This window comes from Thunnus albacares, chromosome 14, assembly GCF_914725855.1.
Source record: "Thunnus albacares chromosome 14, fThuAlb1.1, whole genome shotgun sequence".
Lineage (NCBI taxonomy): Eukaryota > Metazoa > Chordata > Actinopteri > Scombriformes > Scombridae > Thunnus > Thunnus albacares.
In genome coordinates, this window is record NC_058119.1 from 24,374,096 (window position 1) to 24,400,694 (window position 26,599).

General features: G+C 40.2%; 1 protein-coding gene across 3 annotated transcripts in view; it reads right to left on the bottom strand.

Annotated features, from left to right (window-relative positions):
• Positions 1–202: 202 nt before the first annotated feature.
• b3gnt2b (UDP-GlcNAc:betaGal beta-1,3-N-acetylglucosaminyltransferase 2b) overlaps positions 203–26,599 on the bottom strand; it is a 33,802-nt gene continuing 7,405 nt past the window's right edge. For all 3 annotated transcript variants that reach the window (XM_044372723.1, XM_044372725.1, XM_044372726.1), the window contains exons 2-3: positions 13,089–13,241; positions 203–5,216 (exon numbers count right to left, since the gene is read on the bottom strand). In XM_044372723.1, the coding sequence (XP_044228658.1) occupies positions 3,996–5,192 (1,197 nt within the window). In that variant the 5' untranslated portion in view covers positions 5,193–5,216; positions 13,089–13,241 and the 3' untranslated portion in view covers positions 203–3,995. The remainder of the gene's footprint in view (positions 5,217–13,088; positions 13,242–26,599) is intronic.

Genomic DNA, 26,599 nt, shown 5'->3' on the forward strand with positions numbered 1-26,599 from the left:
TTTTTACATCCTTAGTGGTGTAAAGGTTTCGATTTTAAAACCAAGCCACTCATCAGTATTAAGTTCTTACTTTCACTGGACGGTTTAAAGCAGCGTTTTACCACAGAAATTACGACTTGTTAGATAACTGTTGTTAATTTTCTTGTTTTAGAAAAGCAGCCTTTGGAAATGTTTAGAAATAATGACAGAAACACTGACTTTATCGGTGTCTTCACATAATTTATTCATATTACAATAAAAATGCATAGAACAGTATATACAAAAAAAAACAGCAAAATATAACTTTATTGAAATAATCAAGTCATTCTAGGTAATAAAAAAAGCGATCACGCTTAACATGGTTTTAAGGAAAATCTTACATACAGTACATACAGACATCAGGCACAGATTTGGTGATCATCTCTGACTAGTGCAGGTGTTGTATAACGATAATGACGGGTTTCTGAAATACGGGTTAACAGGCAATTAATGCAGAGATGTACAGTAAAACAAAAGCTTGTACATTTGAGTTGATGGCTCATGAATTTGTTTGAAGATTTAATCTTCGGGTAACAAAAGACAGATATTTGAGCTAAATCCTGATTGATAAAATGTACAAGACACATGATGATGAAACAGTGGAAGCTTTTATATTGTTTGTTGGGCAATTTCAGGGACTTTTGAACCAGGATTTGTCCCAAACACTCGTGCATTTATCACATGATAACTCCTTCTTGCTCTAGTTAGGCTTTTTTTTTTTTTTCAATATTTTGCTCTGGGTGGAACTCGTGAAATTTATGCAACACCATTCTGACCAATTCATCACCCCGGAGCTACTGTGGCATTTCAATACATATAAATAGTAATAAATAAATAGTAATGTTGTTTATTTTTATCCACTGGCTCACTGTTGTGCCATTGAAAACAACACCAGCTACAGAAGATCAGAAAAAATGACACATTACTGGCAACTGAGACCAGAGAAACACTGTCAAACACACACAGCTTTGATGTGCGTCTAATAGAAACGAAGGAAAAAAAACCAAAAAAACAGTGAAGCAAAATTACAAAATCAGGCGCAGTAACGGGTGAAAGTTTAAGTTCCAAACATACGCGGCAAGAATAAAGCTGCTCATCAGCCTGCGACATGGAAAATACCTCTACAGCCAATCATCAGACAGGAGTAACAATTATAAAAAAAAACAAAAAACGTGACAATGACTTTTAAAACATGTAAACATTTCAAGTAGCCACAAACTCGTGCAGCAAAGAAAGAATGTAACCTACTATCAGTATGTGAGGGGTGAACACAACAAAACACAGTGAGCACGTTGAGGACACATCGTCCAAAGTGAGACCAATTAAATATTTATGAATTTTTTTTAAAGCATGAAATTAGCTCCAGTCAGTCATTGGCTCCTATTCTACCTTTTTCTATTTAGTGTTTGTTTTATCCTATCTAGAGATAGACGGATTCTATCACAAGAGAGCAAATAAAATGGCTTCTAGTAAGTTGGCAATCCTACAAAAATGTACAGAATTAACCTTTTTTGAACCTTGCTGCGATTGTCTAGACTTTTTCCGTCGCCCTGTGTGGCAAACCTCAAGTATCTGACATCAATGTAGGCTAAAAAGTAACAATGAAGAGCATTTACAGGCACACAAACAGTGAAATGCAGACATACGTTTCCATAAGTGATGATGTGGAGTCAAAGACCGAGATAATGAACGGAAGGTTAAAAGATGAATAAATAAACTGGATGTTTTAGGGTCATGGAGTTGCCAGTGTCTGTATAAAGCTCTGAGTCTCACAAACTGAGGATGACCTCCCTGACCAGCAGGGGGAGCTCTGACAGAGGCACAGGAGCGTGGTAATGTAACAACCAGGTTCAGGGTTCAATCTAAACGTCTGACTTAAAAAAAAAAACCAACATTCATACAACTTGTTTTCAGTGTTGACTTCATGGACCAGGTCCAGGTGATATTCTGAGTGTGAATACTGAAGAAAATTCACTTCTTCTTGAGCTGAAAATCAGTGAAATGGATCAAAGCGGACCGACCCTAAACCTGGGTAAAGACATGCATTCATGTAATACGCTTTCCCCGAGCTTTTCTGTCAGGCTTCGAGAGACACACGGCGAGCGTCTCCCTCCTTGTTATTTAACTCTGAGCTTTCCAAAAAAAACCACACAACACACAAACAAAAACAAAAAAATGTGTAACGTCAACCTTGGTAAGTGTCTGACTGAGTCTCGCATACAGCTGAAAAAGGAAACATTTTCTTACAAGAACGCAAAGTAAATATGTGCAGCATTTCTTTCATAAAGTGAGTACACAGAAGTCACAGCAATTATTTTGTGCTAAAGCCATACAGTAGTGAGCTGAGCAGTAACCTTCAGATAAAACAAAAAAAGACTTCTTCCAAAACCAGTTATCCACCATTTTTATCCACCTTTCTCTAATGAACACGCTCTGAAAAGAAGGAAACTACGACAACTTCCTGAATATAACTGGAGCTACGAGTTCTTAATGAATAAGCTTTTTTAAATAAAGAAATCCACCATTTCTGGATAAATTAAAGATAACAAGAAATCCTCTCCTCCAAAAAACAGATATGTAACATTATGACATTATCTTATAGTAACATTATCTTTTCAGAGACAGTTTGTCAAGTAACAGAAGCTAAAAGGTATCTTTGACGTGACGTGACACCGTGTTCAACCTGCGTTTTAAAGCATCTTTGACTCACTGATATCACACTAAAGCAACATTTCACGTCATTCAACACTTCGACACGACGGCTGCAGACACTCGTGAGTCAAAGTTATGATGAGTATTTCAGACAGAAGCTCTACTCTAACAGCCTGAAATAACGTCTATCTCTGAAAATGCACTTTGGGGTTTATATGAGCAGTTTTTCTTTCTTTTTTTTTTTTTTTAACGTGTAAGAACCTGAAGCAAAATTAGACAGCATTTTGGATTTCTCCATCTATGTCAAACTTAGCCCAGACCTGCCGGGCTCCTATTCCTCCTGTTTCCTGAAAGCAAAGTGTGTGTTCACTCCACCAAACACACCAGTTCAAAGTTTTACAATGATTAAGAGTTTTGTCCAAATGTGAGAAATCTACCAGTTAAAAAAACATGACAGACGGCACAAATTACAGGACAGAGAAACTATAATAAGCATCTGGGTTTTTTTTTTAGAAAAACAATGATAAACGGAGTTACCCCAAGTCTTAATGAGGAGAAACTGGTTGAGTTTAAGTTGGAGCGAGTCACAAGTAAATACTTTAAGGAGTGTAGATGGGAATAGCAGCACAAACTAAGCCTCCAGCAACAATTACCAGGATGTGTTCACCAGGAAGCTCATCTAGAGTTAGCAGCAATAAACTGCCGTCTGTGGGAACGCTGGTTGTTACTGAGAAGTTTAGGATTTAAGTTATATTTAGACACTCAAAAGTGCTGAAAACATGATATTTCTTTCCTCACTGTAAATAACTGACAACACAGTGTCTTTTCCCTTGACCAAACAACAAAGAGAGTCCCAGGTGAACACACCCCAGGCCTTAATCTCCTTATTTATAATACAGCATTGAGACGCTCCGTAACGGAGCTGACACACAGTGTTAAAGCATTATAAAGGCCATATAAATAGTCGTGATATAAATATGTGCACGCAAAGACAGACATGGTCACTTTGGGTGAAGCTCATTTGACAGTAAAGCAGGGTTAGCTCGTCTGTGGAAGTCTGACACTGAGTCATAATACTACGGTGGCCATTCTGAAAAACAGACCTCACGATGCACGCTTCCTTGTTGTCTTCAAGGGTGCGATGCATCGGTTGCACCAAAATGAGGCTCCAAGTGACCATTGCAATAACTTAAAGCTGCCAACTTTAAAGTCACGACCCTGTCCGAAATTAAATATTTCTTATTTTGACCTTTTGGGAACAACCCGAAAACTTCTTCACTTCCAGGGTCATTTCAGTCTGTCCCACACTGGCTGCTGTGGAGTCGTCACTGGCAGTTCAGATCGGGGCTACTGAGCCAGTCCCAGATCTTGATTATCTCCTGCGGGGTCCTCGGGTGCACGAGCATTAAGCTCTTGTAGGCGCAGGGGTTCGACCTGTATTTCTCCTCTATGTTAAAGGTCCTGAAGCCTTTGTGTTTCTCAGGGGCCAGCCCAATCTTCCTCATACACATACCTGTGTAGACGTCATCTATCGGGTAGAGCGCCACATGTTGCGACACGTTGTGCAGACGAGTGGCGATGTCACCAGAATAAAGGTACCCGCCGCCTCCTGCGTATGGAGGGTACGACCCCGTGTACATGCTCTCTGGGATGAAGTATTTCACCCTCTTGTCTCGGTGCGGACCCGCATTGGTGATCACGTCACCTACAAACAGGTCTCTGGCTTTGGGCACCGAGAGGCTCTTGAGGAAGTCCAGGATGCGGTAGGTGTTGACAAAGACGTCGTCGTCACCTTTGAAGATGAAGCGAGCGCCGGGACAGCGAGTCTGTATCCATTCCAGGAACAGAACTTCTTTGACGGTCAAGTTGAAGAATGAGTCCCGGTAATCCCACTGGATGATGTCTTTGTGGAGGTTGCTCTCATAACGAAGCATCTCTGACAGATCAGGGTGGTGGTCCCCCGCTGTGGCGTTGCCGAGAAGAAAGATAGTAACCACCGTCTGATTGGCTGTAACGCCCGCCCGTCCCCAGGACTGACGGATGGCCTGACGGCGGTCGAAATGCGGTGCGAGTGACTTAACGGCCAGCAGCAGGAACGGTGGGTCCTTACAGATATCAGGCTGGTCTATCATGATCGGGTAGGAGCGGCAGCGCATGTAAAGCAGGAAGTCCTTAAAGCGGGTTGGTAATGAGTTGTAGTCTTTCACCTGAGTGGTAACCCTGAAGTCAGGCCGGCAGGGGTCAGAGGTCAAATTGGTGTCGTTAAGCCAGTCAGGCATGACGTCTGTGGTGCTGTAGTTAGTCATCAGGATGGGGTTCTTCTTAATGTCCAGAATCTGCTGCTGGCGGTTCCAGTAAGCCGAGCTGGGAGCCAGTTTGGTCCAGAAGGGTTTGGAGGGAATGAGGACCTTGTGGCGCCCATTTTTGTCCTGGCTGCTGTGTCGGCTGATGATGATGAAGATGAAGAAGTTGACCATCGTCACTGTCACCACAAGTTTCAGCCTCCTCCGCAGCAGCGCCATGACAGTTCCTGCACCCGTCGCCACCTGAGCACACACAGAAAACAAAAGATCTTAGAGATAACAGAGCAGTTCTCCCACGACTCATTCATTGACAGAATTTCCAAAAAAGGGTTTGTCACAATATCAGACCGAGTGTAACAAGTCGAACGAGGCGTCCAACAAATGAGCAGATTTACAAGCGATCAACAGCACAAATGAAGGGAAAACAGCTGCTGAAATGATCGTGCCAACAGCTGAATCTCTTTGGAAATTATTGTTAATGTGAAACCGCAGACAGTCATAAGTGGAGCAGCATGGCATACAAAGCTTCATGTAGAAGATGACTTTACTTTACAGGAAACTCTTTGTGGAGCCACCAACCCGTTAAGCAAACTGCTCCTCTCCTGTCTGCAGTACGACCTTCTCTCTGACCTGGTTAATGATTCAAACAGTGAACACATATATTACTATCTTTGCTGAACAATGATCACGTTACGGCTTCTGTGTTCTTTTTTTTTGTCATTTAAAAAGCACAAGTGAAGTCATCTGTATGTGAACCAGATTCCTGCTATGACAAATAGTCACTTTTGAACTTTGTGTAACCTCTCACCAAATACTTAAGGTCTACAAGTATAACGTACTGTAAACGTCTTCACAGTGATGGATCGCAATTAAATTAACTACTGTTGAAACACGTCTGTCATAGATCTTTCGAGTAGATAAAACTTTTAAAGGTTATATTTGTATGAATCACCTGTGGCCGTTAAATGAGCTGCAGTCAACATCCTGTTGCTCATGCTCGTGTTTGCGGTGCGAAACTATTGCAGGTGATGTCTTTTTCCTCACTTACACTTCTCGTAATTACATAAAAGGTTTCTAACGTTGTGTTTTGAACCATGTTTCAACAAAGCGTCTCTCACTCTCAGTCAGGCAGGTAGCTGGTTGTTTGTTTGTTTTTTGACGATAACAGGAGAGAGGCTAGGCACTCGGGAGTGTGCAAAAACGTCACATTATTTGGATTTTTGCGGAAAAATCAGGCCTGGGTCCTTCTCATAGAAATGAATCTGTTACAGACAACCAAGAAAGTCGGGGAAGGTCTCATTTTTTAAGTTATGTTTAATTTAAGTTAACCCGTTCACTCATTGGCAATAAAAAACGATTAATACATGTAAAGTGCTTCACAATTATTACATTAAGAACCTTTAACTGCCAGTCAGTCTTGACAGGAAGTCAAATATTCAATTAATTATTCAGGGTAATGATCATGTGTTTTCCGTTTGAAAGAAAACAAGATGGTAATCACTGTTTTTATGGCCGGTTATAGGTGGTACAATAGTGGAGTGTGTCATTTCAGCATTTCTCTCTTTGTTAAGTAAAAAAATGGTGGAACAGGAAGAGAAGATGTTTCAACCACAAGACCACCGTGACACGAAGTCACAAGAAGGTTTGTGTCTGACAAAGAAGTTCATTTACAGCTGCCGGAGGTCAAATCAGAAGATTAAATATGTGGAAGTCCAAATCAACACAACAAATCAAACACTTCCTAATCCTCCTAACTTCACGGCCATATTTAACTCTGTTGGACTATGTTATATCTAACATGCATATATAAGGGTGGTGTTAATATTATCACAGGTACTTACTTCCCTTTTGCAGATAGTTTTGTCCTGTGTGTATGTTTGGTTTGCCAGTTGCGATATCTATAATATTCTGTTAAGTGCTGAAACATGAATCAACAAAACTGTTGATAAAAATGTCAAACATTTACTGGTTCTAGCTTTTAAAATGTGAGGATTCGCTGCTTTTCTCAGTTTTTCTAACATTGTAAATAAAATATCTTTGGGTTAGTCAGAAGAAACAGACAATTTGAAGACGTCACTTTGGGATTTGATGAGTTGTCATGAGCATTTTTTTCCCTCATGAATATTCAAAATATAACTGACAGAGAAATCAATAATGATTATCTTTAGATGTAGTACATTTTGATGATTCAGATGATTTGAATATACGGTAGAGACAGATCCAAACAACTTATCCTAACTTCAGAGGATATGAGCGCTTGGCTTAGATACAGGATGCATAAAACTTGTCTGAACAGGAAGGTCAGCGGTCAGGCTCAACAACCGGACGCCATCCAGGGAACCGGCAGGGACTCAGTAGGTATGTCAAAAAGCAGGAAAACCAACATGACACTCTTGATTGTCTTGAAATTTTTGTCAAATTCATTTGGAGGGAAACGATTTTCTAATAAAAGTGAGCAGCTGGGATGTAATTTAATATCAGGGCTTTTTATCCGCTGCAATCGATCCCTATCTGATGTTTTCCAGTCGACTGCTTATCTGTCTTCTCTTCTTCTGCAATCACATTAGTGGTTAATGGCCAGATATTACATAAAACAAGAACTACCGTCTTTCTCAAAAACACTTCAGAAGGGAGGTACTTGCCAACTTGTTTTTTCAACCGTGACGTAGCTCCTAACCGTTAAAGCTGTTAAAACCACATATCCTTTCCTATTAGCGATTGATGTTTGCCATTCCTGGTAACACCGTCTGTGATAGTTTCCACCTTTTGCACATAAAAAGAAAGAAAATCATTCTGCAAACTTTGCAAAATCAGCAACCAGCAGATGTTAGTCTGGTTAGTGTTCCTGTGTGCACTGACAAGACGGGCAGTTATCAAACTGGATGCACTAATAAAACAGGGAATTCTGGCCACAATCCAGACTAAACACAATAAAACAATTAAAACAATTATCCACCATAAAAAAAGGTCACTTGAGTTCATGTTGTGAGGTTATCTTGTAACAAAGCTTGCTCTCTTAAAAAAGGTATCACAGCCATTCAGTCACTGCCATGTCTCATTAATTAATGATGACATATTGTAATAATGTGGTTTAAACAACATAATGGCAGAGGATGATTTAGGACGAAGAAGCTGAATATTTGAGGATTTATTATCACCTTGAATTAGTCCCTAAGTCAAACCAAAAAAAAAGAAAATGAGGACAGCATGTGAGTGGTGGGTTCATGCAAACAATACAGCCTTTCAGGAGGTCTGGGTCTGCCTCAGGTTTCTGCTTTGGCCGGCTCACACGTCCTCGCTGACAACTTTCTCTCTGCCATGTCTCACTTTCTTTTCTCTGCTTACTGTTAATGTCTGTATTCTGACTTCTTCCTCTCACTCTCTGGGCCTCTTATTCCACATTTCTTCCTCCTGTTTTGTGCTCGCCAGCGAGGCGGACACGCTTCCGGCCTGCCGACCCTGACCACAAAATTAACCATGACTATTAAAAAATGACCTCAAACCTTTGTTTCAAGGACGGGTTCACAATCTGTCTGTCTTAAAACAACAGTCAGGAGCCCAAATGAACACTGAAATAAGTTTTTCTTGCCGTAATCTTTCGTCTTGGTCATTCTGACCATTAGAAGATCCCTTCATCAGTTGAGATGCCTCACCGGACAATAATATTCTCAGTTGTTAACCAATTAATGGTTAACCATTGATCCATACTTGGGAGCGGTAAAATATTCACTTCTTGACCTTTATAGTTAAATTGAGAGACTGAAATGAAAGTCTAAGAATCCACAGCCAAGGCTAATGTTCACCCTGTTCACCATTTTAGTTTGCTCGTTGACTTATTAGCAGCAAACTCTGACGATAAGTATGTCATTAGTGTTGCAGGTGTGAGAGGAAGGTGAATGTGTGAACAGTATTTCATTGTAATCCATTCAGTTCAATATTTGTTGAGACATTTCAGTCTCAACCAATGAGATGGAGCAACTGATTAACCAACACTGCCATGCCTTAGAGCCATGCTGTGTTGTTGTGTTAAAAAGGAAGTAGTGGAAATCACAGACTGTGATTATCGTCATGATGCAAACAGGAAAGAGAGGGAGAGAGAGAGAGAGAGAGAGAGAGAGAGAGAGAGGTACAGATCTAAAGAAAGAAAAGAACACAACATAGCATGATAGAGCGAGAGGAGGTGCGAAGGAAACACCAACACAGAATTTTCATTTTGACACTGCTGATGAATCGGTGATGTCAACACTCGTTCTGATAAGTGAGGAAACTCTAACTTGACAACTAACATGGCTAACTGAGACGGGCTTCAGTGGGTTTACCCTCCTCTGCACCGCTGCCTGTATCCTTCCTGCCTCTGTATCGTGTTGCTCTCTCCGCCTCCTAGCAACAACTCTGCACTGCTGCTCCTGTTTGCTCTCTTTTTTTAACCCGCTCAGCCTCTTTCCCACTCACTATTTTTTACCCCCCCCTACACTGCCTGTTTTCTTCTAACCTCCCCCTTGTTATCTTGAATTGTGCTCATATTTACGTGAAAACATAAAGACAAAAGGCAAGTGGCAGCAACACAGGATGATGATGATATAATCCTGAAGGTATATCAGTGTTATACTACTAACAAAGACAAGCACAGGCATGGCGTTTCCTCCTTGGACCTCCTGCGTTTGCTCCATTTTTCTCATGGATAATTACCTTCCTGTCCTCAACATCGCCATACAAACAGAAAGACTTCTGGGAAATAAGTGGGTGTGGGGGGAGGGAGTGTGTGGTGGTGGGGGATTCAAAAGAAGAAAGCTGAACAACATGTTGACAAGGCCACAGCTTCCGGATGTCTAATTTACCATCAATAGTCCAAGGCTTAACACACACCTTCCTGGACCATCTGTGGCTGGTTAGAAAGCATTTATTTCAGCTGTAATGATGCTCTCATCAGTGGATCTGGTCTGGGCTTGACTACCAGCCTACAATCAAGATGTTCACATGGGTTTCTTATAGATATATTCCAGTCAGACTCCTGTTTTAATGCCACAGAAGAGAGCAGATTTATGTCTGAATGAGCCCCCTTCACATAAAGTTATGTGTTTCCCCTCCAATATTAAAGTGCAAACTCCATCTACTAGTTCTGCAGCTTCAGCGGTTTATTCTCGTGGTTATTTTTGTGCAAATTTTGCAAAAAAAAAAAAAAAGTGCAATGAGATGTTTGTTCCACGGATATACATGAGAGCACATAAAAATGCAGAAGGCACACAGATTCACAAAGTGGCTGCACAGGAAGTGCAGCATGTTTGTACTTAATCAGAGTTTCCGCCAGTGCAGTGCAAGCCCAGCAGCCCACCAGGCCTGAGCATCGGGGAATCGAAAAATAAAAAAAGTATTTTAAGAACTTTTATAAACTAAAATCTGTTGTACAAGTAGCATAGCTCCTTTAAGGAACAGCTTAGTCCTGAGTGTGCGGTGGAGAGAGTATGAAGTTAGCAGTGTTTACAGTTTAGGCTATTTGTTGGTAAATACATGCTACAACTCCTCCAGACTCAAGCCAAGTTCCCATGTCTTGTTTGCCCCGAAGCTAGCAACAATTTAGGCCCCGGCTCACTTAAGGTGGACTCCATTAAGGTGGACCAGCTTCTCTCATTTTAGTGACAATCTCAGGGGTTCAGAATGGTGCATCATCTCAGGGGAACATCTTTGACTGGATTTCTGAGTTTTTACTGCACAGAGACTGCCGTTGCTTGATGAGTACACTGATATGTATAGAAATGATGAAGTATGAGGTGGTGTTCAGATATAGGAAAATAAAGGACCAGGCGGAGGTGTTGAACAGGGCTATATCAACTGAAATGAGTATCAGATAAACTGTCACATTTACCTCGGTAACACATACACACCTGTGCACAAAATTTTCCTATTAATTTATTGTACTGAACAATGAACAGAAAATGATAATCGAGTAATATTTATTGAACATATCATTTAAAAAGTCTTTTAGGTTTTTGTTTGCTAGAAACAGGAAGATCAGAGTAGAACAGGCTCTATTTAGTATTAGCAATAATAGAAGCAATAATATAAAAATGGATTTGAATAACACTTTTATGGCTTCTCATTTCATCAGTGGGATGTTTTGGATATTTATTAGCATTATTTTAACAAATGCTTAACAAACGCTTGTCTCTTTCACAAGTGTTTGGTGCCAGATTTGTGGTAAACACCACCGCAAACCAGGAAGTCCGCTTGGCTCTCGTGGAGCTGTGTCATTTATTCTCTGAACAGGAGCTCATAATGTATTTCCATTGTTATATTTGTGCTTTATTGCTAACCTGACTCTCTCTCCCACACACACATTTGCACTGAGTGCTCTTAAAGAGGCTAATTGATCTGGCGCTGCTCTGACAGTATTACATTTAGCTTTGTTTTGTTCTGTATTGTAATCACTGAAGCTAACGTGTGCCCACATGACTGACATGTCCTCTTTTTTCTCTACCGGCTTTCTTTTCTCACCTGCATCCGCCCTCAGCTGACATTTCACCAACATTTGAGTTGTTTTATCTATTGTCTAAAACTGATAAGAGCGAGAATGTCGACTCGACATATGAAGTCAGTGAACCCACACGCTTACTGGTTCTCTACTAAAGCAAGTCTTAATTCCATCATGCTTACTCTGATGATGTTGTTTGAGTAACAGTAATCAGAAAATTCTTTATATGTGAAGTCAGTGCAAATTATTGTAAACATAGTGAGTGTTAGTTTTATGTGATAAACAGCAAAGCGTGTCTCTAACCATTCTGCATCCACTTCTAAAGCTCTGTCAATTCTAATTCATCCAAGTTTCAAACAGTAAACGCACCCTGTCTAGTTCTCTTATAAACAAAGTATTTGTTTATATTCAGTGTTACTCAACGAAACGCACTTTCAGCATGTTCAACTTACAAACTTCATTTTTCTTCCACATTTGGAAAGCTGAATTTGAAGTAGTTTAAACTTTGAATTGTTTTTGCAGTCTTTTCTCTGCCTTGAGCAATAATACATTTCTTGGCAGTTTATCGTCTCCTGTAGATCAGAGGGATAGAGCTGTCTTAAGCAATGCTCGCTTGCACAACACGTATTTGTAATCTACATGTATGCAATCTTTGCTGACAAAAACAGAAAGCAAAACAACTTTTGTCACCAAAATAAGAAGCGAGTTCCTTATTTCCCTTTGTGGTATAACTGGTTTGGAATTCATGTGTTGAGTTTGTTTTGTCAACAGGTTAATATGTTACTAACCTATTGGAGAAAAGCAATGTAATACAGTCAGTTTTTATTTTAGCACACGGTTATTGTGATTATTCCAGGACAGTTGATGTTGAACATGTAGATGGATGTGATGGGACTAAAAAGCACATGGACGTTCATTTGTCAAGTATGTTTCTAACATGAATCTAAATTCACGCAGCAACTAATAGATGTTAGGACTAAATAAAACCTCTAAAACCAGGTAATATTCGTAGCTTTATCTGTTGGGCTCTTAAAACCTGGCAAACAATTTCATATTTATGGATGGTGCACGTTGGATCCTAGCAACATCAGTGGGCCAGATGGACGACGATGCTGTTTGCGGTTTCATTGATTAGTACAGAAAACAGCTTTGAGTCATACTGATTGCATCTGGCAGTAATCTACTGGACAATGCCAGGCAGTGTTTAACCATTGTGGTGTCCACCTGATAAAAGGTTCAGTGAGGTGAGGCGTCCCACCTGTGCGGGGGATGGGCGGGAGACAGCAGAAGACAATGGCAGTAACAGGTTAAAGAGTTGTGTGTCCCTGTGTGCGTTTAAATTTTAAAAAAGGGGAGATAAATGAGTTACTAGCTTGTGTTTCTGTCAGGTGTTGGTTGATATTAAGTGAAATCATCGTCTCAAATTGAATGACAGTTAAAAATCAAATCACTTTTGAAGACGCAGTTCAACTCCTAAAAAGAACTTTGCAGATTATAGTGCGTCTAAACCTGATATGACCTCTGCCTGTGTCTCTTCAACCAACTCTTTCAAAAAGGAATAGCTCACCTGAATATAATGCTGCATGTGTGCCAGGAATGTTTCTGAAAGGTGTGTGTGTGTGTGTGGGCACACAGTGCGATCTTACCTGTGCAGGTGAGTGGGGCTCCTCCGCTTGTGTGCTTGTTGTCTTGGTATCTCCTGTCAGCTCTCTTACCCCATACTTAGCCCCGCCCTCTCGGGAACAGCAACCAATGGGGAAAAGGGATCAGGAAGGGAGGAAGCTGAGAGGGGGTTGAACCTAAAAACAGAAGAAACGAGCCGTGTGTCAACAGCTGTGAGCAGCTTGGCCTGAAGAAAACCACTAGATAAATAGAAACCAGCACAAAGAGCTCTAAAAACCTGTCCTCTTTTATTCAACACAAGCCAAAAAGCTGAGTGACTTTTCCTTTTCTTTATAAATCTAACAAATGCGAACAAAGGAGAGAGACAGTGGCACTGAGGGACACATTAGAAAAGCTAGTAAACTGATTAAAAATGTACTGAGCAGGAGGTAGAGTGTTCTGGATAGCTTCAGTCTGATGATAAAAGCTGCAACACAAGATGAATAACAGCCTAGCATAAGTTTACCTACAGTAGATGTTTAATATTTTATAATCAGAAAGAGCTTTCCATAATGTAAAGTACACAGTGCAAAGCTTTTATCATTAGAAAAAAACAACAGTCTCTTGATATCAGATTGCGTACAGCGGACACGCATCCATTGATAAATCGAACCAAACTATATCAACAAGTAGAGCATCTCGCACTGATTAACCTCCGTCCACCTGCCAAAATTTGACTTCACAAGCAAATGTCTTTCAAAAAGTAGCGACATACAGGAAATACACTGAAGGGAGAAGAGCTGAGACAGTTTATTATGTTGTAGTTCTAAATGTAAAACACATCTTTAGGAATTTACTAATGGATTACCACAGTAGACTGACAAGGATTTCATGAACAAAACATTTGGCCACATCACCTGATGAGTAAATAGATCTTAAAATTGTAAGGGCCATTAATATTAATACATATAAATATTAATGGGGACCTATTAAGCTCATTTCCAGCTCTATATTTTTATTCTAGGACTCCATTAGAGTAGCTTTGCATGATTTACAGTTTCAAAAAAATCCTTTATGCAGCCCCTCAGTTCAGCCTCTGTCTGAAACATCTCCCGTCTCTTTAAGGCCACCCCCCCCCCCGCCCCCCCCACGCCAATGAGCCCACTCTATTCTGATTGGCCAGCTTCAGGAAGCCTAGCAAGGTGCAGCCATATCAGACTTGTGTTAAGTTACTGCTGATGAAAACCTAACTTTTCTTGCATTTGCTGCTTCACATTAAAAGCTTTTAAATGACTAAATAACAGGAGATTTTTATTGTTAAGATTTTATAAGAAATGAAACGTGCTCCTCACTGAATTAGCGGAGCTTCATTAGTGGCGCTATTCTCCCAATAAAAACAGCTCTACATAACAAGATTTGGGGATATTTGGAGCTCTTTGTTCAGCGGATCAGTTAGAAACAATGCAGGGAGGATTAGTACAAGCAGAAACAGCCACAGTGATGATGATGTTTGATGAAGAGCTGCAGACCACCAGCACACCTCCAACAGGTAAACAACTTATGTTACTTTGCCGTGCAGTGTACTGGAAAAACACTCACAGCGTTCCAGCTCGACTTGAGTCATGACTTGGCGTGACTACGCCCAAAACAAGGAAAAAATGCCATAACGCTAGTGGAGCAGAGCGGTGAACTTGCACGCTTTATGTGGAGCAGATGACCTAAAGAAATCTGTCATGAGCCGACATAGGCTCAGACTTAAAGATGAAAAAAAACTTTGGAAACCGAGCGTTCAGAGTAGTCTGAAGCATGTGCTTTTTGCTAACAGGATTACTTCTACACATGTTTACCTCATTATATGAAACTTTGGCCACGTTTAATATGACCATCCGACATCGTAACATTACATATATGACAGAGAATAAGGAAAAGCATAACAGCTCCCCTTTAAAGAAATCATTTGACTGCAGAAACCCAACTGAAGACTGGTTACGTAAGTTCGTATAAACACACTGACTGACAGCTAAGCACATGCAGGCACAGGTAGAATAAAGACAAGATGTCATGTTTTGCAGACAGAGAACATTTAAGACACAAAACAGACACTGACCCTACATATAGTATATACACAACACTCACGCTACCACATTAGAGGAAAAACATGAGGATTTGCTGCATTTAACAGAAGACCGAGACAAAGTCACAGATGTCCTTCTGACCACAGAAACAAAAGGTTGGTCTAATAGCTGTTTTCAGGGATTTTCATTAGCTTACAGACATTTGTGCTCATACATGTCATTCTTCCTCCTCAGGCTTATGTTTGAGCTTCTCATATTCATACTGCCGACATGCTGCTGCATGCATTTCTGCTGTGCTCCAGATCTATCTATTCAGGGAGTTGAGCAGTCTCAATTTACGACTCGGCATCTCTCTCTGCAGATTTCTGTGAAGCATGTCCACCGCACTGCGCCTATTACTTGAGAGTGTGTGTAATAGCTAATTACAACAACAGGACAAGGTAACTCATGTTCACACATTGCATCTGGCATCCATATCCAGCTAGATTGTGTCTATATCCAGCTAAGAGTTGTTTAGACACCTAAAATTATGCATGTCTCAAGTTCAAATGACTATTTGTGATAGCGATTCTTTTTCTCACATTTAGTTTTATGGGTGGGAAACGGAAAATACCAACATTTGCCCTCAGCCAGACTGCAGAGGCTTTTTGGTACCTGTACTTGAGTGCAGACTTTGAAACCTTGCTTGAGAGTTGTTTGGAAAACAAACTATGAAAATAAACTATATTTCAGAGCTGCCCACTTGTGATCCAATCAAAACAGGATGCATTTTAATGCTGAGAGTAAACACGGTGTTGAAGGCAAAAGCAGAAGGAAAAAAACATTAGCAGGGTACACACCATGCCGGTAAACTCCCATCTACAGAATGTATTTTAAGCCCGACTGCACACCGAGTATAAATACACTACCAGTCAAACGTTTGGGCACACTTTCCCATTCCCTTTAATGAGAAAATGCGTCCAAACTTCTGATTGGCAATGTATCTATTTTGCCAACACTACTGACTACTGTTCACACACTATAAAATAGTAATGATGAATAACACCAAACCACTGGGAGGTTCATGAAACAAGCAGGGTCAACGCCAGACAAGCACCAAATGCCTGTAGAGTTTGTTTTCGGTAACTACCAACACACTGGTAAATTAAAAAACAACAGCTTTAATCTTTAGCTTGTACCAAGATGCTGTTGTGGAAAGCTCCCTTAATACACGACTGGCTTTTGTTAATCATTAATCTAGGGTTGTGCTGGTTTAGATATGAGAGGTCAGCAGATAACGAGAGCATATCACCTCTCAGTGCGCCGAGTTAACGTACTAACTGCCTGAAATATTCATTTGAAGATTATCAAACACCCTCAGAGAAAGTATGACCAGAAGAGTTAATCAACAGTGGAATGTCTCTATGGTTTCTGAATGCACTCGCTGACACTGATCTCATTATGACCTGTGTGCTCTGCTTCTCACTCCTGTCCTGTTGTCCTGTTTCATTCACAAAAGATAAAGTACCTCCAGACTTGACAGTCTGTTTAACTTTTTCCGAAAACTTTCCACTTTTCCTTCCTGGCTTCCATTCCTCAATTTTAATTTAAAATGTCACAGGGATCTTTCTAAAACGTAGTTGAGCTGCGGTAACTCTTTTTATAGCTTTTAATGTTAGAGATTGAAGTGACTGAAGAGGACATCAACGAATCTCCTGTCCATGAACGCACTTTATTAATGTTTCAGTCCAAGTGGTTACTTTTCAGTTGACTTAATAGATCAACATTTGCATGTAAAAATAAGCATTTTACCTTTTATACTGCCATAAAAAATTAAAAAGAACTGTTAAAGGAGCGAGAGGTTTCCTGATATTTAAAATGATTTCTGGGTTTCTCACTCGGGGCCTTTATAACTGTTGAGGATAAAAGTATCAGGTACACACAACTAATTTTTAACTGGAAATAATATTCAGGTTCGAGGTCACGTTAAATGGCTTTTCTGTTCACAGCTGAGAACACAACTAATGAAGCTGCACTGATTAGCGTAACCTGCTTTTCTGTTAGACGAGCTCCGATGCCAGCACTCAGAATTAGCAAGGTGTTTCATTTCCAGACATTGTATGCAAAAAGGTTATAAAAATATACAGCTACGTCCTCTGCACTGACCAGTTAATATCTGAATGTGGAGTTAAATTTGTGGTTAACTCGTGAGCGCAGTGCAGAGCAATAAACCTTTACCTAATGTGAAAGAGGTCACCAGGACATAAAATGTGAAGCTGATACATGCTCATACTGCTGACCACTGTGTGTGTGTATATATATGTGTGTGTGTGTGTGTGTGAGTGTGTGCGTGTGAGAGTGAGATAGCAGACACGGAGGCGTGTCACTCTTCAGGGGCCAGATGCATAAAACTCTGTGTAGATTCGTGGTGAGAACTGTGTGCATGCACAGAGCCAGAAATATGCATACACGTTGTTTTTGTCAGCTTTATAAAGCCCAGAAGAATGATAAAATGAATCACACAATAATAATTAATCAACATTATGTTTGTGAATGTGTCTTTGATTAGTATTTTACAGATCTTCAGCTGGTTGTCAAACAAAACAAACAATGTTTTTTCCTAAAAGATTCTGTCTGACACCTTATATTTCTTCTCCACCTCATCACATCACCCTCACATCGCTTTAGAAAAGCATTTGTCCACCTGGATTGAAGTATACATGAGTTGTGCACATTCTGTACATAAATACCAGTTTATGTGCAGGAAATGGTGAATGCATGTTTTTTTGTGTGTGTACTCATCGTTTATCCAGCTCCTGGTCTTTGGACAAAGTTCAACTCTAAACTGACAGAGAGGGAAGAATAAAGATCGAAGGATGACTGACCAATCAGAAGGGGCACATTTACAGCAACTATACAGTCTGAAATGTTTCTACTGTGTGCAGAGAAAAGTTGTTCAGCTTTGTACTAGGTGAGCCAATGTGTGGTATTTCCGTTCCACTCGACTAAAAGTCTTAGGGTCGGGTATCAAGACCCGCTCTGAGTTGGAAAAGGTTTCAGTTTTCAATTTTCCTTGCAGTTATTTGACACTATAACAAAATCAGGAAGTGTATTTTAAGTCATGTTTTTCTTTATCTACTTTCTATTCTCCGATCTACTGGTGACATTCTTACTGTGAAGAAGTAGGAAATTATCTGTTTCACCAAAGAAGATTATGGCTGTGACTAAGTATTATTTTCTTGATTAATAGAAACATTGTTTGGTCTATAAAATGCCAAAGAACTGTTGCCACTGTTTTAAACATCCAAAATTATGAAAAATACCCATTGCAGTTACCAAAAGCCAAAAGTAACATCTTGAAATTGCTTGGTTTGTCTGGCCAACAGTCCAAAACTCAAAGATACTTAGTTTACAATCACATAAGACGAAGAAAGGCAGTGAAAATTAACAGTTGAGACCAGGGTTTTCACTGGGTTTCTGGAGGGCTTAGTGCTGGTTGTGTGGGTGGGGTGGGAGGGTGATTCACTGCCTGCAGGTGGTTTGGGAGGAGGACTGCCGTCTCAGCCAGTAGCCAAGTTCACAAGAATTTGATAAGTTTTAATATACGCTAATCAGGCTACATACAGACGGATGGGACACTGCCAGTAAAGCAGGTGGAAATATCGCTTTTCTACATGTTTGTGCTTGTTGAAAAAGGTGTTTTGATAAATTACTCTTGTTGGCTTTTCACTTGTGAATCTTTTATAGCACTTAGAGTAATGAACATTGAGGTGTGTGTGTGTGTGTGTGTGTGTGTGTAGGAGCTGAGCCCCGCCCTTGGTCAAACACCGACAGAAAGCAGAAGAGAGGACGGAGAACCTAGCGTGACCGTAAATAACAGTAAAATACGGTGGAGACTCTCAGCATATTGTTTGTCTGTTCATTCAGCTTAGGCGATGTGAAAAAACATTTGGGTGCTGCACGTAAGTGTTATAATGATACAGAAAACCCTGGAAATGCTGGAATGAGTAGATCTTTTGCATTTTTTTACTTAAATGACTTAATGACTAATCGACTAATCATTACAGTTCTAAAGATGATTATTGTCTGTCACCATGATGAGGAATAAAGAAAGACATTTTACTATTCTCAGTATGTTTTACAGATGGTGTTACATCTTTAAGTCCTTTATCTTGAAGGCATTTATCTGTGTTTTAACTTTTTAATTGCAATACGGCTTATTTCATGACTCATGGATTATATAAAGCACTCTGAACTGCCTTTGTGTATGATAAGTGCTTTAGAAATTACACCTGCCCCACCTATACATTCATGTGGTGATGTAATTTGTTGCACACACAGTCCGCCCTGAACCTGTGCAGGTTTCAACTACTAGAGATATTTCTGAGCACTACTTGACCCGCGTCAGAAGCGTACAAGAGGATGTTTCGGCATGAGGGAATGTGGGCCTAATAGCGACATGGTGCTAAGAGAGAACACCATAAATAGCCTGTGGGCTGCAATCAAGCAAGGTGCTGTAAGAGCTGGAGTCTGTACACCAAATATCTACAGTCAACATCAGTATTCACACTGGGCTAAAGGTTACTCTTCATCTATTACTGTTAGTCACAGATATGTGGGCTTCAATGATGGTTTCTGTGGTTTTTATAGCAGCTTCTGGTTGCTGTGTTCTTGTTAGTCAGCAAGCTACAAGAAGCTCTAATAGTGTTAATATAACAGTGGATTAAAAAAAAAAAAAAGTCTGACAAAGCACTTAAAGTCTGACACTCTTGAAAATGGAGGATCTTGTTTATAAAAAGAAAAATCTTTCACTCCACCACCATGATAATTTATTAGATAACATTAAAGAAAATTAACAAAACTCTTCAGTTGTTTATTTTATATTGTGTGTGAGCAGCTTATTGCTTACACTGCATTCAGACCACAAACAACCTAAACCACAGTCTATTTGGAGGTAAACAAAGACCATCCTTTTTAAAAGGCAGTTCTCGATCCGGTTGTTAAGTCTGCATCGGAGTTCAATTCACAGCTTTCACACCAGCCAAAATGAACGGCACCAACTGGGCAAACACACCAGAGTTTGTTTTAATGGAACCAAACAGGTTAGCAGTAAAAGCACCCTGAGTCACAGACTTTTTGTGCCACAGCAACCCCTGGCCTCACACTGTCGCAAAAAAATTGTGGTTACAATTAATAAAAAGGCAAATGTTAATTGAACTCCCATTTCCAGACGTGCCACCTCACTACATAAAAAAGGAATATTACAGTAACGTTCAGTCCGACATTAGCTCTGCGTGAAAAAAACGCAGCCCTCTTATTCATTTGAATGAGGGCAGTGCTTTGACACAGCGGGGGTGCCGACACAGAGAGCTCCAGCAAAACACGAGGTCGACCTGACGTCATTCGGCAAGGCGTCGCGTTGGCCAATCACATACATGCAAGCGCACATTCCTGGTAGATTACTTTGTAATGTGAACGCTGTGTTTCTGCTGTTTAATGTTTACTTCACAATTGTCACTACAAAAAGATAAAATAGTTGCCCCTCCGATAACTTTCCAGAGTTGGAAAATTCTCTCTGTGAGTAATTAAGACTGCTGTGCAGTGTGTTTTGGCATCTGATAAGCCTTTAAGCATAAAGCTGTAGCTCTAACTGGACTTCCTGGACTGTATTTCATTTTCTCACTGATCCTTAAACAACACCCAACTTCTTTCGGTCTGAATCCAGCCTACTTCCTATGTTGGCACCGGACATACAGTACCAGCCAAAAAATTGGAAACACCTTCCCATTCACTTGAATGAGAAAGTGCGTAAATTGTGAGGTGCACAATCATCCAATATGAATGTAATTGCTTGGGCTACTGGGCTGAAATGATTGGTGGAGCAAAGAGAAACTTACATCAGCTGACAATACTACTACCACACACACACAAATTTAAAATAGAAAGGAATTTCTCATTATCAACAAATACTTGTCACTCCGACTCTGCATGCTAAAGGTCATCTCTCTGTATGGCGAGACCTGTTCACTCACACTCAGTGTAATCTAAACTGAGAGATGTGTGTGTGCACATGTGCGTGTGTTTGAATGTAGTGACGAGCGCTGTCGCCGTCCATGTCGATTCTCAGTTAATGCATTACACAAACATGCCCAGTTTAATACTAACACATGACTCACAGTGTGACCTGATGAGCAAAGACACTGTGTACAAATCGAAGGCTGCAAAATTAATCATGTACTATATATTGCCGTGTTTATAGTTTCTACGATTCATAACTGAAGAGCAGTGGAATACAACAAAAAGTCAGGGTTATAATTCAAGACGCAGCATTGCATCCATGACAGCTGTGGCATTTGAGTAAAACCCTATAAAAATATTACAGACAATCTATGTACATGTTCTTTTGATCACTCTGTACCTTACGTCAGTGATTCACAAATTATGAAACACTGCCACTTGAGGCAATTGGATCATCTATCTAGGACAATCTATCTAGGATCTGATTGCCTGACCCCAGTGTGTCATAAATTTAATTTTATAAATGGCACATCTGTGGTAAAAAATACAATTTTAAATCTTATTGTGTGCTTTTTGGGATCATGAAGCAGCTACCGGGAATAAAAAAAAAAGAAAGACTTGCAGCTTCTCTCCTGCTGGATGTTCCAGACGCAGAATTTCCGCATTAATTTTATGCAATAAAGATGGACCGATAAAAAGCCTGCAGTGCAGCTGTGGTTGAGGTGGTTGTTCAGTCTTGCAGTGGAAAAAGGCAAATTGCAGCTAATGACAGCAGTCATTACGGGAAGGCAAATAGATGGGAACTTTTACCAGAGAAACTCAGGGTATTACAGAGTACATCCTCTCATAGAGACAGGACCACAAGAAAACATCAAACAGATAGCTTGTAAGATAGGGTGAGGCAGTCTAGTGCCAGTTTGGGAGAAGACAGAAGACACAGACACAGTGGCTGCGTTTGCAGGAATAATGCAACTAATGCTAATGCAGTGAGGAAGGCAACAGTCTCATTAAGCTGTTTATGTGATGGAGTATTTGGACAATGTCCAGGGATAAATTGAATGAAATTAATTTGATTTTGGAAGTAACAGAGAGTGTACGGATTAGACCACTGGTTTTCTTTTTAGCTCTACAGTACACAACATTCAGTGCTTCTTTGGTTTTTCTGAGAATAGCCTAAAAAAAATTCCGCTATTTCACATCATAACTGACTGACCACCTAGTCCAGTACGTGACAATGAGCTGCACACATGACTGCATTTCAAAACATGATATGGAAATCAGTGAAATGTCCATATGGTTCGTCTATCATAGTAAGTAAAATTAAGTACCTCATACTGTGTCCATGCAACCACGCTTCATCTCAACTAAGAGCAAAATCCCATTAAGATAATAATGCTATAACTTTCCATGTGCATTAAGTGCACGTGGGTAATAAGATACAGAAGAGAATCACCATATAACTCACACATGATGACGCTAGAGCTTTGGATAACCTCACAATACCCCTCCTTTGTGCAATTCTTTAGAGAAACTCTGCAAATACTGTAAATGAAGAGCTATACAGGAATTAGTTGAAGTCTGATTGGTTCCTGTGAAAACATTACACAACTGGAATATCCGGCCTTATTACTGGTTATGAGCCATAAACTGCTAAATAAGTATGTTAGACATCCTCAGGGACTGAGAGCAGGAAGAAGGAACTGAGCAGAGAGAGGAAGAGTGCAGACAATGGTGCAAATAAGATGTGAGTCTATAAACAGATAACTGACGTGTCTAACTTACTGCCAAATAATCTTTCTCGATATATTTCTGTGCATCAAATCATCCACCTCAGTGTTATATCAGTAATTTTTTTTTGGTCAGGTTACACTGACGTCCTGTGCTTGTGAAATCGCAAGTTCCTCAGACACCGCGTTTTCTCCTTGTGTGCACAAGCGTGCAGCGACTGCTCATAACTCACCAGACTCCAGTCATATCCTGTTGCCAAAGTACTGAGGGCCGCCTCATTAACCAAACTGTTGTCATCTCTGCCAAACAGTTAACAGAGAGAAGGCACAAAACCAACAACCTCCCGACGAACAGTGACATATTTTGGCGGTCACACGGCACGTTTCCACTTCGACAACTTGACAACCTGTATCCTGGAGCTCAACATGGCCGCAACTTTTACAAACCTGTCAGGCTTTGGTGCTAGGTTCAGCCTTGTGTTTCCGGTATGTTTTACAAAGACCAGCTCTCCAGTGATGGGCGAGTCTAGTTTAAGGTTGAACTAACGTGTATTTTATTATTGATTTATCTATAAAATGTCAAAAAATGATGTAAAAATCATCACACTTTCATGCAGGGCAGTACAATAGGACCAAAATCTAATATCTCGTTATAGGTAATTTTGTATCCAGATAATAATACATATCACAATATAGCACATTTTCTGTCAATTCAATGAATAAATAATTCTGGTCTGTGCCTCCCCAGTGTGTGTGTGTGGGTGTGTGTGTGTGTGTGTGTGTGTGGAGGGGCAGTCCCTCTCTCATAGCGTAACCATAAATGACAGTAAAACATAGTAGAAACTCTCATACTGAGCTGAAATGAAATGAGTACACATAAATTAGGTAAATGACATAAATAAACATAGTCTCTATTGTGTTTCGCTGTCCACACATGGAGCTCAGCGGAGCGGGGGAGAGACAGACAGCAGTGGAGAATTGACGACTACACTAGTTACTGTAAGGGCAATAAAAGCTTTGCCAGTAAAAAGCCAGTACGAGTAATTTATGAATGTAATTCATGGAAAAGATGGACAGACTCCAAATGACGAAAAATATTGCCTTAAAGAGTGTGATTTGCGACACAACGAAATAAACGATAGAACATAAATATGAAATGATAGACCTTTTTCTATTGTCACTTGATATATATATATATATATATATATATCATCATATCCCACAGCCCTCAATCAAATGTCTCGTTTTGTTGGACCAACAGTACAAAACCTAAAAATATTTAGTCAAAGTTCATAGAAAACCAGCAAATATTCATATTAGAGAATATTTTGCTTAAATAAAAAAATGACAAATGATTATTGGATTATTAAAACAGCTGCCGATAAATTTTCTGCAAGTTTTGTTTAACAGCTCTTGATCAGTGCTGAAATTTAATTCCAGTAACGTGTCCCCAAAGCGGGCGGACAACAGTGGAAACAAAAGCAGAACCTGTGACAATAGCTACATGCTAGAGTTAGAGGTTGTTAAGTTCCTCAGCAGGAAAGACTGAACCGTGACAAATTCTGCAAACATCCTGCAGGAGACAGTTTCTTCAGTGTTTTATTAGGCCAATGTTTTGACATTAAATGTCTTCATTGATCAGACATGGTCATTATTTCCTTACAGGTTTCTGCTTGGTGACTTCTTGTTATCATATTTGTGCCACACTGAGTCTAATCCCTCAACAGTATATTTTCCCTCATCAAATGTTCCTAGTCTCCCAGCCAATCTGCTACCCATGCTCATTTCCTTCCAACTCATTCTGTTAGCGTACTGGAAAGAAAATGCACAACACTGGGTGAGACTGATGGAAAAAACAACAAACAGAAAAAACAACACTGGGTTCCTCTGGTGTTAAATAAACAACGTTAAGAAATGGGACTTAATTTGGGCTCAACAGACACAATAGTGTTAAGAAAAGGTATGCAAACAGGAGAGGGAGATAAGCAGACGACACAGCAGTGACACGCTTTTCATTGAACTGAATGTAACAAGCACAATTAGGTTAGAGTACTGAGTGGCCAGTGTTATATATAGTCCCCAGTTTAAAAAAAATGCAGACGGTAAATGATCCTAAACAACAAGACAAGGCAACCAACCTAAAACCAACTGAGCATCTGTTTCACCTGGTGAAGACCAGAATGAGGGCAAAGAGCTCCTGAAACCAGCAGTACAGGCCTTGCAGGCTGCAGTAAAGGCCTTTCAAAGCATCTGTGTGTGTGTGTGTGTGTGTTGGATTTCAGGCTGTCAGTGGAAACTAAATCCTATGTGCTTCTAACTTACATTACCGCCAGCCATTTTCTCATTAATGCAGGTGCTATTATTTTTAAAATCAGTTTTTTTTCCCCCTACCTTCCAACAACCCATTGGTTTTACATTTTAGTACGCTATCAAATTCAAATGGCAGAGAACTTAAACTTTCTAAGCATAGCTAATGCATCATAATGAAATAAACGTCCACACTGGTTTTCATTGAATTTACTTAATTTTAGAGTGGTCTGTGAATCCTTTCTGGTGGTGCGTTCAGGTGCTGAAGTGACGGTCTGATGACAGAGCTTCTTCTTTCAGTTGCCACATAGCATTGCATTCATAAGCTATAATGTTTGGAAACTTGACAGGGAATACAAATAGTTATCAGACTTTGGAGCTAACCCCTTTTACATTTCCAGCATTTGGGGAAACAACAGACGTGACTTTTTAGCATTTATTAACTGACACACTGTAGTCTGTGCTGTACATTTACTGCCAAACTGACAACTTACTACTAACCTTTTCCTCTGCCCCACTCGCATCCACTGTCAATTCTCTGCCCCTCGCTCTTTCCCACTCGCTACGCAAACATACTCCTTAACGGAGCCACGCTACCGATAGTTTGCCAGGCAACGACACAGAGGTTGACTCACGTACCGGAACAGCGCTGCACAGAGACTCCCAAACGCTGTCGGATATCAAATATTATTATAATTATTATTATTTTTTGGCCTGGCGGGGGTTCTCATTGTGTCATTATAGAGAAACACAGATTCAGTAAACGTTCAGCCCGCTCAGTAATAATGGATTACTCCTGGAAAGCTGTTGATGTAGCACTTTTCTCCTTATGAAAATAACACGGAGATTATTCGACCAATGAGAATTTAGTCGGACGAGAGCATATCGACCAACTGATCGACCAGTCGACCAGCAGACTACAGCCCTACTTGAATGAACTCCTCAGAGTGGAGGACAGTTTTAGCTACACGACAGTACATGAACGCACCATTCCTCTACACTGACGTGCGCTTAAGTTAGTTAACAAAGAGATAACTCTGCAAAGTGGTGACATTTTCACAAGAAATTCTCAGGCAGCAGCTCTGAGGAGAAGATAAAGGCTCTTTCTACAGAATGACTTGTATCGATTCAGTTTGAGTCATAGTATAGCGAGGAGGAAATGGTGCTGAAGCTAGCAGAGAGACAGGTAAAGGACCAGAAGAGGAAACACAGCTGCTACTTTGGGGACACTGATGGAGAATGTATATCTCCGCCATTGCAATTAGATCCTGGATAAAAGATTGTTTTATGAGAAAAACTGTAATAATCCTGAGTTTATAAATGCAGTTGTGTTTTTTGGTGAGTGGTGCACTACGTTTTAAGGTAAGGTGTATCACCTGAACATCTAATTGAGAAGATTGAGAATTCTGCAAAATATCACAAAAGCTAAAATATGGCTGTGTGTTTTAG